Source organism: Parambassis ranga, chromosome 2, assembly GCF_900634625.1.
Source record: "Parambassis ranga chromosome 2, fParRan2.1, whole genome shotgun sequence".
NCBI lineage: Eukaryota > Metazoa > Chordata > Actinopteri > Ambassidae > Parambassis > Parambassis ranga.
Genome location: NC_041023.1, coordinates 41,193,477 through 41,208,258, shown reverse-complemented (window position 1 = coordinate 41,208,258; position 14,782 = coordinate 41,193,477). Strand labels below are relative to the sequence as shown.

At 43.5% G+C, this 14,782-nt stretch overlaps 3 protein-coding genes and 1 non-coding gene across 4 annotated transcripts; 2 read left to right on the top strand and 2 right to left on the bottom strand.

The window, feature by feature from the left end:
• Positions 1-223: 223 nt before the first annotated feature.
• trnae-uuc (transfer RNA glutamic acid (anticodon UUC)) lies at positions 224-295 on the bottom strand. Its single transcript has one exon. It is a non-coding gene; the product is annotated as a tRNA-Glu (tRNA).
• Positions 296-492: 197 nt separating this feature from the next.
• wbp4 (WW domain binding protein 4) lies at positions 493-3,172 on the top strand. The gene is made up of 10 exons (XM_028400288.1): positions 493-604; positions 776-848; positions 930-992; positions 1,293-1,419; positions 1,503-1,703; positions 1,792-1,862; positions 1,943-2,018; positions 2,106-2,323; positions 2,401-2,648; positions 2,731-3,172. Coding segments are annotated over exons 1-10 (1,281 nt in total). The 5' UTR covers positions 493-602; the 3' UTR covers positions 2,933-3,172.
• Positions 3,173-3,202: 30 nt separating this feature from the next.
• Positions 3,203-5,476, bottom strand: mtrf1 (mitochondrial translational release factor 1). The gene is made up of 8 exons (XM_028400287.1): positions 4,989-5,476; positions 4,818-4,915; positions 4,670-4,751; positions 4,498-4,605; positions 4,258-4,430; positions 4,049-4,166; positions 3,735-3,970; positions 3,203-3,661 (listed from the first exon to the last, which is right to left on the bottom strand). Exons 1-8 carry the CDS (start codon positions 5,374-5,376, stop codon positions 3,536-3,538), a joined length of 1,329 nt encoding a protein of 442 aa, XP_028256088.1. The 5' UTR covers positions 5,377-5,476; the 3' UTR covers positions 3,203-3,535.
• A 558-nt stretch (positions 5,477-6,034) lies between these two features.
• ccdc122 (coiled-coil domain containing 122) lies at positions 6,035-7,198 on the top strand. The gene is made up of 5 exons (XM_028419619.1): positions 6,035-6,115; positions 6,315-6,698; positions 6,784-6,900; positions 6,966-7,039; positions 7,117-7,198. Exons 1-5 carry the CDS (start codon positions 6,035-6,037, stop codon positions 7,196-7,198), a joined length of 738 nt encoding a protein of 245 aa, XP_028275420.1.
• Positions 7,199-14,782: the final 7,584 nt, after the last annotated feature.

The window sequence follows — 14,782 nt, the reverse complement described above, 5'->3', positions numbered from 1 at the left end:
GCTTCGATTTCTAGTTTTGGTAATGCAATATAAAAACAAAAGCACCTATTTTATTATTTGTATAAAATCACTGTGCAAAGTGTTGCCTTTACCCTGTATAAATTCAATATACTCTCAAAAAACACATACTTTCCTGTTATAGCATTAATACATAAATAGGCAAAACATATATAATAACACATATATATATGACATATATGGAAAAAAAAAAAAAAAGGATCTGTTCCCATACCGGGAGTCGAACCCGGGCCGCCTGGGTGAAAACCAGGAATCCTAACCGCTAGACCATATGGGAAACCGCTTTATAACGGTGGACAAATTGGGCATATTATAAATCCCATAAACCGGTACCACTACAACAATTATATTCATATTCATTAATTCATATGAATACGACAAATGAACACTAAACACATGGCATATTCTCGTTCCCTGTCTAAATGCTTTGCATTTACGATTTTTAGAGCTTGCTATTGTGGCGCTTGTTGCTGACGTAATTACGCCGCGACAGTGTTGTCATTCTTGAAATGTGGAAGGCGGTTGTCTTTTCATTGCGTTTGCTTTAAATTCTTCGTCAAATTATTGCCATAAAGACTAAAGAAATGTAAGTATTGTGTTATAATCGAAGAATTTATCTTACGTAAAAAAGGCGAGTAATTATTATTATTGATTATTATTCCTGCTGAGAATGTTTGCTAGTTAGCGTCGTTAGCTGTGCAGGCTAAGTAAGCTCATTGTGCTTTTCTACGTTAAAATCAGTTTTGTGCATTTTCAGGGCTGACTACTGGAAGTCACAACCAAGAAAATTCTGCCAGTACTGTAAATGCTGGATTGCAGATAACAAACCCGTAAGTACACAAAGAATGCTGTTGATGAAGTTGAGTTGCTTCCACATGTTATGCCTATGTGTTTCCTGTTTTGCTTTGCAGAGCGTTGAGTTCCACGAAAGGGGGAAGAATCACAAAGAAAATGTAGCCGCTAAAATTGCAGAGGTATGTTGATTTATTTTACTTTTTATTTCTAAGCTTAATTAGGGAGTTAATCACTACACCTGCCAGGAATAAGATGCGACTAATCGTCATTAAATAACCTGCAAAAGCTGCCTTTTATATGTCATTTTGTTTCATTTGTGATACAAAATCTATAGCTTGTGACCTGGTGGATTAAACCCATTACAGCAAAAAAAACAAAAATTGGCACCACAACTGGCAGGGGAGATAAAGTCCAGACGTCAACACACTGACCTCCTATTGGTTAAAAGCCACTGCCACACAACATCTTTTTTCTTGCAGATTAAGAAGAAGAGTGTTGACAAAGCCAAACAGGATGAACGTATGTCCAAACAGTTTGCAGCAATGGAGGAGGCAGCGATGAAGGCTTATGAGGAGGATCTCAAGAGGATGCAATTGGAGGCAGCAGGTAAATGTTAATCAAACTATCTAAGTGACTCAGAAACCACTGTTTACCATTTGAATATATTTAAATGAAGTGTCTTTGTACAGGAATAAGTGTTCCATATCGGGCACCACCACCACAGCCGCCACAACCTCAGGCTAAACCCAAACCCAAACCCCAGCCGAAAAAACACCAGAAGAAAGGAGGGAAAGCAAACAGACAGCCCAGGCAGCAAGCACCAGTGCAGGTTTGGGTCGAGGGCCTGACAGAAGATGGAAACAAATACTATTACAACACAGTAACTGGAGGTAAAGAAGCCTAAAATCCGCTAAAAACTCCACTGTGATATTATATATTTCTGTATGTATTTAAAATGTGTTTTATGTTTTTAAACAGAATCTCGATGGGAAAACCCAGAAGGTGACGAGGGACAGAGCTCAGCCACTGCACAGCCTGTACAGACTGAGGTTAACTCTCTTTTTTGTTTAGTATTTATTTATATTCTGCTGTGTTACTTACACTTATGTTGTCTTGTTGTGTTTCTCAGAGTTCTTCAGGTTGTGTTTGGATGGAAGCCGTGAGTCCTGAAGGTTTTACATATTACTACAACACAGAGACTGGAGGTGAACTAGCTTTTCTTTGGTACTACCCTGAATTCATTAAAGCTGAATTTTAGCGATCCCTTATGCCCGTGCTTCCTCACCTCTCAGAATCCAGCTGGGAGAAGCCAGCAGCCTTTCCTTCTGATGAGTCATCAGAGTCCAACAAAGAGGGTCAGGAGGATCAGAGTCAGGAAGAGGCACCAGCTCCAGAGCCAGAGCAGACCTCAGGAGGAGAGGAGAGCTCTGACGCGGCACCTGCACCTCAGCAGGCTGAAGCCCTTGAACAAGCCAGCCAGGAGACCAAAGTCCCAAAGATCAGCTTCAGGGTGAGGAGACCTAGCGATGTATGAGAATCCACAAAGTGTAGTTTTATCTTTAAGATTCTTATTGTTTGTTTTTTTAGAAAAGGAAAGCAGAGGAGACTGAGCCTGCAGAAAAAGAGCCAGAAGATAAAGCCAGTGATGATGCTCCAAAGAAGGATGATGAGAAGATGATAAAAGAGGAAGAGGTCCAGAGTGCAACAGCAGAACTGGAGAAAGCAGAGGAACGAGTGGCACCACAGAATACACAGGGAGTGACAAAAGCCAAAAAGCAAAGGGCAGCCAATCCATACGGGGCCTGGGAAAAGATTAAGGAAGAGGAGGACCCATAGTAAGTGTAAAGTAGATTGATGTGCAGCAAAAATACTCCATTTAGCTACTGTAAAACTCTAGTTTTTTCCTTTTCTTTCCAGTGCAAAAGTGGACTTACAGTTGCCACAGGTGGAAGAGAGCATCTCTTGCGTCGCAACAGACCTGCCGCCAGAGCCGAAGCCCAAGTTCAAGGAACGTGTCATCACCTCCCTGGGAGAGGAAGGAGGACCTGCATCATTCAGGAAAAACAAGACGCAGAACGGCAAATCCAGAAGCCTCCGACAGAGAAATGACGACGACTGACCCGAACAGATTAGACCTTCACACAAACAAAACTCTTTCAACACTCTCAGTTATTTTTCAGAACCTAAAGTCAAGATATGTTTTTTGTCATTAATTTGTAGCAAAAGCGACTGTAACTGCTATACAAAGCAGTTCAGATTTGTATTCATCTGTATGTATTCATACAAAATTAGCAAGGTGTCCTTGTGGGTATGTGCTGGATAGGAGTGTTTAAATAAAAGTAAGCTGTGTCAAAATAAATATTAATGACATCAGAGGTTGCTGGGCAGCTGGCTCACACACAGGGTGTGACTTGCATGTACAAAACTGATAGATGGTCTCACCGCACCCTGAACCATGACATACAAAGTCATACAGCAGTTTACTGGTATAATCCAAGTCATGCTTAAAGTAGCATATCATAAATAATTTACATCTATAAAGTTTGATGTGTTATTTAGAGGGATATGGCCACATCCATGCCAATTAATACAAGTTAGGTTTTATTACAAAAATAAACATTTTTTATTAGTGAACTTGTCCGGAGCAGTAAATTGATGGTTGCAATGGCATATAATTCCACTGAATAACGTACTGCTGGATACATAAGCGTCAGTCGCCCGATCATCCTGACTCTGGTTGTTTCAGACCGTTGCCGCTCTCCACCGCCTCCAGAAGAGCCTCCCTTTCTGCATGCTTGAGTACATCTAATATCAGGTCATCCAAAGGCTCGCCCCCTCTCATGAACTCCTAAACACAAACCACAACACTTGTCAATCTGTTTGATAAGAGAGGATTTTAAAACACAGGTTATACATCTCACCTTAATGTCTCTTGTGACATATCCACTCCGGTGATCTGTGACGCGGTCCTGGCTGAAGTTGTAGGTTCGAATCCTCTCTGACTGAGAACGTGTGCCCACCTGCTGCTTTCTTGCTGTGTGTCTCTGCTCGGTCTCTTTACCCATCATGCTCTGGTAGAGCCTGGTCCTGAGCACACGCATAGCAGTGTCTCTATTTTGCAGCTGAGAGCGAGTCTGCTGACACTCGGCAGAGATGCCTGTTGAGCAGAAAATCGTGAACTGTGTGTGTGAGAGAGAGAGAGAGAGAAGATACTAACTGCACCGCCATGATTTACCTGTTGGAAGATGAACTACTCGCACAGCACTGTCAGTGGTGTTGACACTTTGACCTCCAGCACCTCGAGACCTGAACGTATCAACGCGCAGATCTTTTGGATCGATGTGGACGTCAAACTACAGAGACATAATCTTAATTTACATCATTATTATTATCAATCATGCTGTTGATAAACGCATACTGAAGAAAAATGAAAAATGAGTGTACCTCCACAGGCTGAGGCAGGATGATGACAGTCATGGTTCCTGTGTGGATACGCTGCATCCTAGAGGACAGGCCCACCTCAGGGATCCTTTGCACCCGGTGTGTTCCTCCTTCATGCTTCAGGTGTTTGTACACATTCTCTCCAGCTATTCTTACTGCTGCATGGTGCAAACCACCTAGAAGACAGTTCACCTTGTTTACTCACATACCAAAAAGGTACATAATGATGCAAACATGACTTACCATAGTCTGCGGGAGAATAATTTAAAACCTCAAAGTCCCATTTCTTGTAATAGGCAAAACCCTGGTACATGTCAAACATTTCTCTGGTAAACTGCTGGCAGATGTCACCTAAAAGCACAGAGAGGTGTAAGAAACATAACATCCAAGCAGCAAAATGTGTTTTCACTCATACCTCCGGTTGTCCGTCCTGATACGACCTCCAGCAGGACGTCACTCGAGTCGAGAGGGTCGGTGGGGATAAGAGCTCTGATCAGCTGCAGAAAAAGCTGCATTAATGCATGATGCCGACATAAATTCACACAAGCTGTCTGTCTTCTTACATCTCTTCTTAATGCTAAAATCTTGCTTGAAATTTGTTCTTCCTCCTCCCTCAGCAGCTGGGTTAGATGTTCATCTTCATCTTTGGTGCCAGATGAACCTGCAGGCAGTGTGGGAAGAAAAAGCTGAAGATTTCTGACACTGATGGCAACAGATGTAAAAACTCCACTCACTCTGTAGGAGAGAAGCTACTTCCTGGAGGTCTTTGAGGGATTGTTCAACACTCCCAAACACTTCAGCCAGAGGTAGCAGCTCTGTGTGCTTCTTTATAAGCATTTTTCTGTCTGACTCGCTGAGGTGTGCGTGCTGTAACTTATCGCACAGGTCTGTGTACTCCTTCATGAGCAGCTGAACATACCTCTGAACAGACTCACTTTTGTACAAATCACCCAAATCATTGTGAGAAAGGCGTGTTGGCACTACAACAGGCCAATTAGCATACTTTACACCGGTTTGTCCTGTCAGTGTCCTCCATCCTCCTCCTCCTGCTCTTCTTCCTCCGCGGCTGTAAACTACGCGACAACACAAAGTGCACAACCGGAAGCAGCGACTGACAAGCATGTTAAAGTGTTTTTAGGAAGAAACGAGTGAATAAAACCTATACAAAACACGTTTTGTTGCAGTGTTTACATGCACAGCATGGCTACTTTAGCTAGCAGGAGGAGACCGGAAGTGGTTTGGAAAACGAGGGAGAGAGGTGACCTCTGGGAAATGTAGTGTTACTGTTACTGTAGCACTGCACTCAATCCCGCTGTTGGTTTACGTCATAAACCATCGCATTTTTATTGTCTCCACATTGCTGAAACATTTTATTTATATCGCAAATACGCACACGAAGTCATATTTCACCTAGTTTGTAATGAAATAGCTTTAATTAATCTGACTGATTCGACATTAGCAAAAGTTAGCATAGACGTTAGAACGTAGCAACACTGCTAACAAATTTCGCTATGTCAGACTTTGAACAAAGTGAAGAAGGTAGGATAATATTATCCAATAACTACTCAGTTAAGTGTTTAGTAGTAAAATTTTTATTTTATTATGTTATTAAGCTAAAGGTTTTAAATATTATTTAACCATTAAACTATTTACATCAACTTGGCTATCCAGTTGTTAGCTAACTACCTAATTATTGAGCAGTGATGTTGTTTTGGTTAAACGTTGTTTTGGTCACATTTGGTCAGGATCTGAAAAACATCCCGGGCTTTCTTTAACCGACATGGAGGAGGACGTCAGTCAAGGTGGCAGCAACCAGGCTGAGGCCCTGGAGGAGAATCTGAGGACACTCAGCTCTCTGCAGGTTAATATTTTACTCTAATCCACTTAAAGCTAACACTGATTAACTCAATGAATCTGTTCAATGTGGCTGTTAAAATGGAAGTGGTAGTAGTAACTGGCTTTATTGGAAAAACATGTAAAAACAAGCTTTTATTAAGGTCCTGAATGTTATTTATGTTTACACAGACTTATTTAGGACACATGCTGTGGCTTTTTTCCAGGCTGCTCTCTTAGATGTTGAGAAGAAAAGTGAGAGGGCAGAGCAGGACCTGGGGGCTAAAAATAGGAAGATCCTAACTGTGGAACACGACATAGAGCTCATGGATGTGCAGGCCAAAGCCCTGTACGATAGCTGCGCATCCATCGTCAAGGAAAACACAGAACTCCAAATGTGTATAAGCGAGAAGGAGAATGATGCTCGTGTGGCACTAGAAAGGTTCAACAGCTATCGGGAGAAGATGGAGGGTCATAGAGCGGCTGTTTTGCACGTGGTACGCCAGACAGAGGCACACAAAGAGCTGGAGGCGAAAAAAAGGCTGGTCTGGATGCTGGTAAAGGAGAAAGAGGGCCTGATGGGAGATTTTGAGAATCTAAAAGGAGGCATGGTACAGATGGCAAAAGTGAAAGTATCTTTAACGGAGTTTGTTGGAGGTCGTCCTTAAAATTGCAATAACATTTACTTCTCTGCAGAGAGAGAGGGATGCTCTGAAAGAGGAGAGCTTTGTGAGGAAGGCGGCCATAGCTGAGAGGAGACAGCAGCTGGAAGAAGAATTCAAGATTCACAGTCAGATAAAGAAAGATATCGAGGTATGGAACAAATGGTGTTTTAGCCTCAGTGAAAGCTCTTCTAATATATCGTCTGTGTGCCGCAGATCCAGAATAAGCGTTATAAAGCCATCATCAAGCGCCTCCACTGCCAACTGCGCAGGACCCAAACTGTCCTCAGGTAAAAGCAGCTCCTAAAATCAGAAGCATTCACTGCAGATTAGGCAAATGCTTATTAATTGTGTTGCCTTCACTCAGGCAAATGTCTGCAAACATCCACCGCATGAAGCTGCACCTAGCAGAGCTAAAGAGGCAGCAGGAGTCGGACACCGGTCATTGAACTGGATCTGTTATGGTGCTGTTGCTTCAGTTAAACAGCAGGGGGCAGGAGTGCCCACTAAATCTCTTGACTTTGTGTTACACAGCAGATGATGTTCAAGTTATGCTGGAAAAGAACCCAAAAATATATAAATATTTGTGTGTCGTGATGTGATCTCCTCTCACAGCAGGATAAGTGTTTCTCTTTCCGGAGGATCAGGGGCAACATCAGCAGGGCGTGGGATGGGATTTTAGGTCGGGTGGTGGTGGTGGTGATGGTGAATTCAAAACAAAAAAACCCAAGTGTCCTCTCTTAACAGTCGATGCATGTGCTGGCGGTTGGTACACGCTGTTCCAGCTTCCACTTCGCTGGGTCGCTTGACGGGTCGCGAGGTGACAGTCCCACTGTTGGCTAACGAGGGCGTGACTGTGCTACTCCATCCAGAACTCTAAACTAATTGCCTTTTCAGAAAATGACTACACATCACAATGAATTGCATCAGCGTGAGAGTGAAAGTGTCCTTTAATTTGAAGTTTCTTTCTTCTTTTATAGATTTTTGCATTAAAAAAATCTTTTGCATAATCCAGTAAACCTGCGGGGTTTCTCAGACTGTTATCAGGATGAGAGTTGCTATAAAGGCAGAACACAATCTATAATTTCATAATCCACACACCTCCCAATAATGTCCACCTCGCGAGTGTAATAAGTGTGTGCGAGTGGCATGTTTATGGCCGTTTGCACCTCTTCTGGCTCGCCGCCTGTGCACGTTAGGCAGAGGGGTAGTTGTGAGCGTGCCTCTAGCGCTGGGGGCTGCGTGTGATAAATGCTTGTGACCTCACAGCAGAGTGTGTTTAGTTGTTGTGTGAAACGTTTGTTTCGGTGACTTGAATTATATTTATCATAGTATGTTTGAACAGATAAAGTAAGAGCTTAAAATGTGGATAAACTGATGGCCACGTTTGATTCAAATTGCAAACAAGCCCTTAGTGCAGAGGTCCCAGCAGATGTGTTACCCAGCCAGGTGCCTACCCAGGTGTGTGTGTGTGTGTGTGTGTGTGTGCTGAGTCACAACACCAGGAAACGGTTAAGATGAGCATTCCAAGAAAAAGAACCCCACTCCCTCCATGACACAGGAGACATTCTCAGGAACCAGTTCAGAGAAAGGTGGAGTTTACCTCCCAGAGGATATCCACGCAGCTCTGCTTTATAATTCTGTGATAGGAAAATACAGTTTGTGTAGAAATAAGCAATTTAAACGGGGACAGCCTCACAGGGGAATCCACTGTAATGAGAGGCTGGCCTCTAATTGCTCCCATCGGACCTTGTTAAGCTACACAGCACCAGTTTACCAAACACCCAACACCTGCTAGCCGTTAAAGATGGGAAACATTCTCCTTTGCTCAGATACCTGAGAAGAATTTGACTAAAACGTTTTGTTAAGCGAGTCACTTCTCTGCCCTTTCCTCGGCATCAGCTATGCAGAGAAACCAGGTGAAGGCGTTCTCGGTAATCTCAGGGTGTGGTCGCGTTAGCCTGAGGATTGTTTGCACACACTGTGGCCCTGCGTCAGGAATGTGGGATGAGAGAACTTAAAAAGTGACTGAAAGGCTTCAGTCTGCTCACTGGAAGTAGCCTGAGCCCAAATTAGATGCAACACAATGAGCAAACAAGAAAACCTGTCACGGGGCTCCACCCTGAAACACACACACACAGGTGACCACCACGTTACCCACCTGTGTCTCTGTAGTGACAGCAACTGTAACTTATATTGATTTGTTTACTGAAATAAGCCACAAATCCATGACAACACAATACTGTATATATAAGTTTTAAAGAAATTCACCTATTGATTAAATGAATGAATGAATATTGAAAATAAAAATGCAGCACTGCACGCAGCTAGTTCAAATTTAATCTGATGACAGAACATGCTGACCCAGATAAAAAGAAAAAAAATCCAAAATGAGTGTCAGAACACGCTCTCATCCCTGTCTCAGTACAGTGAACAAACAAGTGATGTGCAGATGATTTGCATGCCGGGCCAGTCCTGCAAAAAGGAGGCTGACTTTGCTCCTCCTGGAAAGTAGGGCAGCTCGGGAAGGGAGGGGGCAGCCAGGAGTCCCAGGACGTCCATTACATCATCAGCACACACAGAACGGCACTAAAGATTCTGTTTTTCCTCTCAGACATGTTGGAGCTGTTCAATTAAAATAGAATTATATAAAGATGTAAATCATATGTTTATAAGATTTTTTAATGAAATGGCACCATTATAATTTTGAAAACCTAACATATAGTATCAAATATCCCATAACACCATGTGTTACTGTATATATCCCTCTGCCGTGCTTCCCACGCCTGACACTCATATATAATGCAGCCCTGCACCTGTTCCTGCAGTACACTGTGTACTGAGCAAGCACATGGATGAAAATATTAAAAACAATGCAGAGAATGGACTCACACACACACGCACACACAAGCTGGGCGAGCGGACTCTGATGAATACGTGCTGCATGTACAGACTGTGCTGGAACACACTGTACTTCTCAGAGCCCTAAAACCCCTTAACTAAAGAAGAGGAGGAGGCGGGATGGTAGGGGTCACTACGCTGGATTGGCCACAGTGGGGTTGACCTAAATATCACGTCAGGGTATCTTTTGTATCAGCGTGTGGGGTTGCTGTTCTGTGTATGAGGAGGCGATCAACTAGTGTCTCTCCTTCCTGTGTCAGTAATGACACAAAAACCAACCAGCAAGTAGCAGTTAGCTTGTGAGTGAGTGATCTGAATACTTTAAATATCACCAAAAACATGTGTGTCTCACCGTTGCCTCATTATACTTACACACAACATATATTGATTGGTCCACACACGAGCCACAGCGTGTGGGAACCCTCAGCAGCCGCCATTTTGGCTACAGTTCATGTTTATCAGCTGATTAGAGCAAATTAGCATCAGCTGGTGGCATCCAAACAGAGGTCACATGTCTTCTGATTGGACATAGCATGCTAAATGCAGGAATGACAGCACTAATTGAATCCACATACAGTGTGCTGCATCACATGTCCACATCAACAGGAATAATTAGCTCTTAATGTCGTTCTTACCCAGTGGTGGAAAGTAGCTAAGTATTTGTACTTCGTTACTGTACTTTTTTACAGCTGTTATCTGTACTTTCTACTCCACTACATTTCTACAGTGTCTGTAGTTACTTGTTACATGTGATGAACACAGTGCTGGACTGATGTGAGGTCAGACTCTGCATGGAGGTGGTGTCACGCTTCCAGCTGTATTTCTATAATAAGCCTCAGTCATGATGCCGGTGCTCTGGCTCGGTTAGTTAAGTAGGATTGTTGATGTAGCACTTCTACTTTTACCTAAAGTATATATTTTGCTGGTTATTTGTACTTTTACTTAAGTACCAAGCTTCAGTACTTCCTCCACCACTGCTCTTACCCTCCTCGGCCTGCAGCCTCTTCCTGCTGATATCTGCTTCATGTGTCTGTGAATGAAACATGAGAGAAGGATTCAAGGACATACGATGATTTTTGTTTCGTAGAGGAAGAAGTCAAGAGGCAGGAAGTGAAGGACAGCGTGAGGAAGACAGATTGCTGCTGTCTCAAGAAATAGGAAGCAAACAGGAAGTGGTTCAATGATAGAAGCTGACCTCAGGCTGCGTTTACATCGAGTGTGTGGGTTTGAACATTCTGTACCAGGCGTGAGCTCATTAAGGACACTTTAAATGTGGCTGTCCACTTTGGTGTCTCTTATTATCTGAGCACACACTTGCTCTCTACAAACACAAAGTAGGATTTGTGAGATCCTGTGAAGAGTTTTCGAGCGTTCCTGGCAGATGTCGGCCAGATGACGCCTCAAGTTTCTTTCTTCACCCTGATTCCGGATTTTAGGCCGAGGTCTGCCTCGGGCTCTGCTCACCATTTGGTGTGCACCTGCTCAAACACACCCACTGTGATGCACGTTAGCACACACAATATTAAGAATATGCATCCCGAATGCACCGAAATGACCTGTTTTCATGAGCGCAGATGAGAATGTGCTGCTACGGTATTTCTGTGATTGCTGTGGTTTCAGGTCACATTACTGTGTCACACAAGGTCGAGACTTCTGTTTCCTGTGGTCTGAGTGCCGGGTGTCCGTGCGGAGGGAGCGGAAGGACACATTTAATGCTCACGCTCGCATTGCGACAGCTGTGCGTGCCCTCCGATTGTTGCTGCTCAGCACATTGTCGGCCAGGGAACACGCTGTCTGCACTTCGTGATGTCAGTCTGTGAGGCTGCAAATCAATTCCTACTGATGCACAAAGTCCATCTGTAGCTGACTCCACAGCCAAAGGTTGCACAAAGTGACACACATGCTTAGAGCTAATGGAATGGGAACGAATTGATGTGAAGGTTTTACTAATGGGCCAGAAATCAGAAGAATCAGTCTCATCTTTTTCATCTTTTATCGAAGCGATGGGTGGGGGCATCTCTCCTTTCTCCAGGACCAACTCAACGTCCTCAGTGGAGATAGCATCCCGATGTCAGAGCCTATCTGAGTCTTAAGCTGGCCTTTTGCAGTTCGTCCATAGTCACCTTTGGGTGACATTAAGTGAAGCAAGCAGGCATTCAGGTGATTCGTTCCCCTCATGGACCTTCCAGGAATATAGATTCCTATGACACTGTTCAAAACAACTGAATGAATTTCCTGGAAGTCATGCGTCACTTGTTTGGTTATTGATTCTATCGTTTTTTTGCATAGCTCTCTCTGCTTGTTGTTTTCTTAGTTCACATACCAGGTTTTTAAAAAACTTTACTATCATCATACCTTCAGAATGTCTGTCTCATATTTTTAATTCCACTATTTATTTGAATAATATCTAATTAGGTATTAGATTATTCAATTCTTCTTCTGGCCTTAGCCTCTGTTGTAGAGCCAACTGTCCTTTTATAAACCTTTCCAGCCACCTCTTCCTTTACTGTATATAATAAATAATCCATCCTTGAGTAAGTTCTGTGTGATGAGGAGTAAGAAGTACAGTCTCTGGATGTTGGATTGAGCCCACATCTCTCTTATCACCTTCCCCACTGTGATATTCTGAGCTGTTCCTGATCCATCCCACTTTGGTTTCAGTCTCATAATAAAGTCACCTCCACAAAGCTCAACCAGAAGCCCCTATAATACTGATTCCTGGCCTAACAAGATAATTAAATGCTATTCAATTGATTTTAATGGGTCAAAAGTGCAAATGTGTGCCGCACTGTTAAACCTCCTGACTTATTATTGAATTACACCAAGGCTAGATTGATGGACACATTCAAACTAGTTCAGACTGTGATGTTATGGTCTTATAGTGTGACTGCAGAACATTGTTTTATGCACTTGTTTTGGTCCCAGTGAACCATCTACACTCTGTTTATTCATACTTTATGGCCCATAAAGCCCTTCAAGCGTGCCTCCGATAACTCCTGATTAGGAGGAAAGCTGCTGTTGTAATGACTGTCTGGCTGCACATAAAAACACAAGCGAGCAGCCTGTCAGTGCAAAACAAACACAAAAGAGGGGAAGTGGAGTCCAAGTGTCATTTATAGTGAGAGGGCACATTTGCTGCTGTCTGTCAGGCTCACTCCTGCGTGTGTAGCACAGACCAGTTCAACCTGATTGACAATTTAAAGATAAATCATTAGTGTGTGCGTAGAATCCCAAAACTTTTTACAACGGGGGCAAGGGAAGGTGCTGAAGGGAGGAAAAGTGGAGGATAACAGAAGGCCTAATCCCCCATAATCCCCCTCTCTGCCTACAGCGGGGCGCAAGGTCTGTGTTTGGAAGGCACTCGCCCGGCGTTGGGTGCACGTGTCGCTGAGAAATGTGACTTTGGACGAGGACAAAGCAGACACAGGTCCTGTGACACACTTGGAAACGCTCCTCCTGTGATTTAATAATATAAACACGAGCTTATTTTTAAGCAGCTGCGTGCTCTCTGCTTGTTAACGCTGACTTTTAAATCCTGACCACAGGACACACTGCATTCTGGCGTTTCTAAAAAAGGGGAATGACTCATCAGTTTCCTGAGGCCTGAAGTACCCATCCGGGGTGTCTGCTCTCTGTTTCTGTGCCGCTCTTTCTGCAGCAGGAAACCCCACTGTAAAGAGCAGCAGAAGGTTGTAAACATGAACATTTGATTTAATGAGTGCAGTTATTTTTTAGCCCTAGTGTGTATTGTACAGTGCTGCAGACACATCTGTGTGCACAACAGTCGTGCACATTTTTTGGTGGTGGTGGTGTTGACGTGCATCCGATGACTTTCGTGCTCTGTTTACATCTCAGCTGCTTCCACATGTCCCACATACAGAAGCAGCTAACTGTGCTAAGACTACGTAGTCATTTCCCAGGAATGTTCACACACACACACACACACACAGGGGTTCTCTTGTTGGCACCAGTGTGACATGACTCACCCTTTGTCTCAGATCCAGTTTGTCTTCACAGGCTGCAGCAGCTGGAATAGAAATAGAAACTGGTATGTAACAACCCCAAACTCCAAGATGGCTGCTCTCTATATCATTTTAATACTAACCTGGCAAGCACAGCAGAGATCTTCCTTGAGTCATAAACTGCATCCTCCATTTTGGATCTAAAGGTCAACAAAGTCCTTGATCTGTTTGCACACTTTTCCTCTTCATCCTTTGTGTATGTGGGGTTAGCAGCCATGTTAACAGGTTTTTTTATTCCTTCATTTCTGCTGGACGGGATGAACTAATCTCCGTCTGGACATTCAGGGTTTACCCTCCAGGCCACATCAAGGAAAACATCAACATCACAGAGGGAGGTCCACTCACAGGGGTGTAAAGAGGATTTCTGGGGTTGATTTGGGGTCAGAGGGGTTCTTGTATGTCTGGAAACAGTACGCCAGGAATAAGAGGACATGATGTAAATACTCGCCCTCTGTGTCCACCTCCAACCAGCAGCGGAGGCACAAATAGAGGAGGTTAATCCTCGTGTGATCTCTCGGCCTTAGTACGTCCTGTACCCGCGGCGGACTGCTTGAAGAAAACACCTTTTGTCAATGAAATGGGATTTGCGAAAGTGCCATCTGGACAGGAGAAACAGGAGCTCTGTCTCCAGCCAGTGTCTGATCCGACCCAGCCAGGCAGCCAGCCCTAGGTCAGGATGTGGGATGAGACAGACCTGAGGAGGGAGGCGGAAATGTGACGCCGCATCAGTGAAGTATCACATTAAGCTGTTTGTTTTTACTAAAGTGAAGCAGCTCTTGTCGATCTGTCTGATAAAGAGGAGCCAGCGTGGCCTAGAAACAGATGCTAAAATATCACCGAGCTGCACATTCAGGTTCAAATGTGGCCTTGAAATTAAACATCAGCCACTGAAGAATAACGGTGGCTGAGCCTCAGGGCTTCAGCATCTTTCTAGGGCACCTCAGAAAAATGGAAAAAAAATGAAAAGTATTTCAGCAGAATTTTTTTTTTCTATTTATTTTAAGAAACAATCTGCATATTGTGTATACAGTATCCTGTGTGTGTTAGAAACGGGATTAAAAAGATTTTAAGATAGTAATCCCACCAAAATACTGTACATTAATACTACAG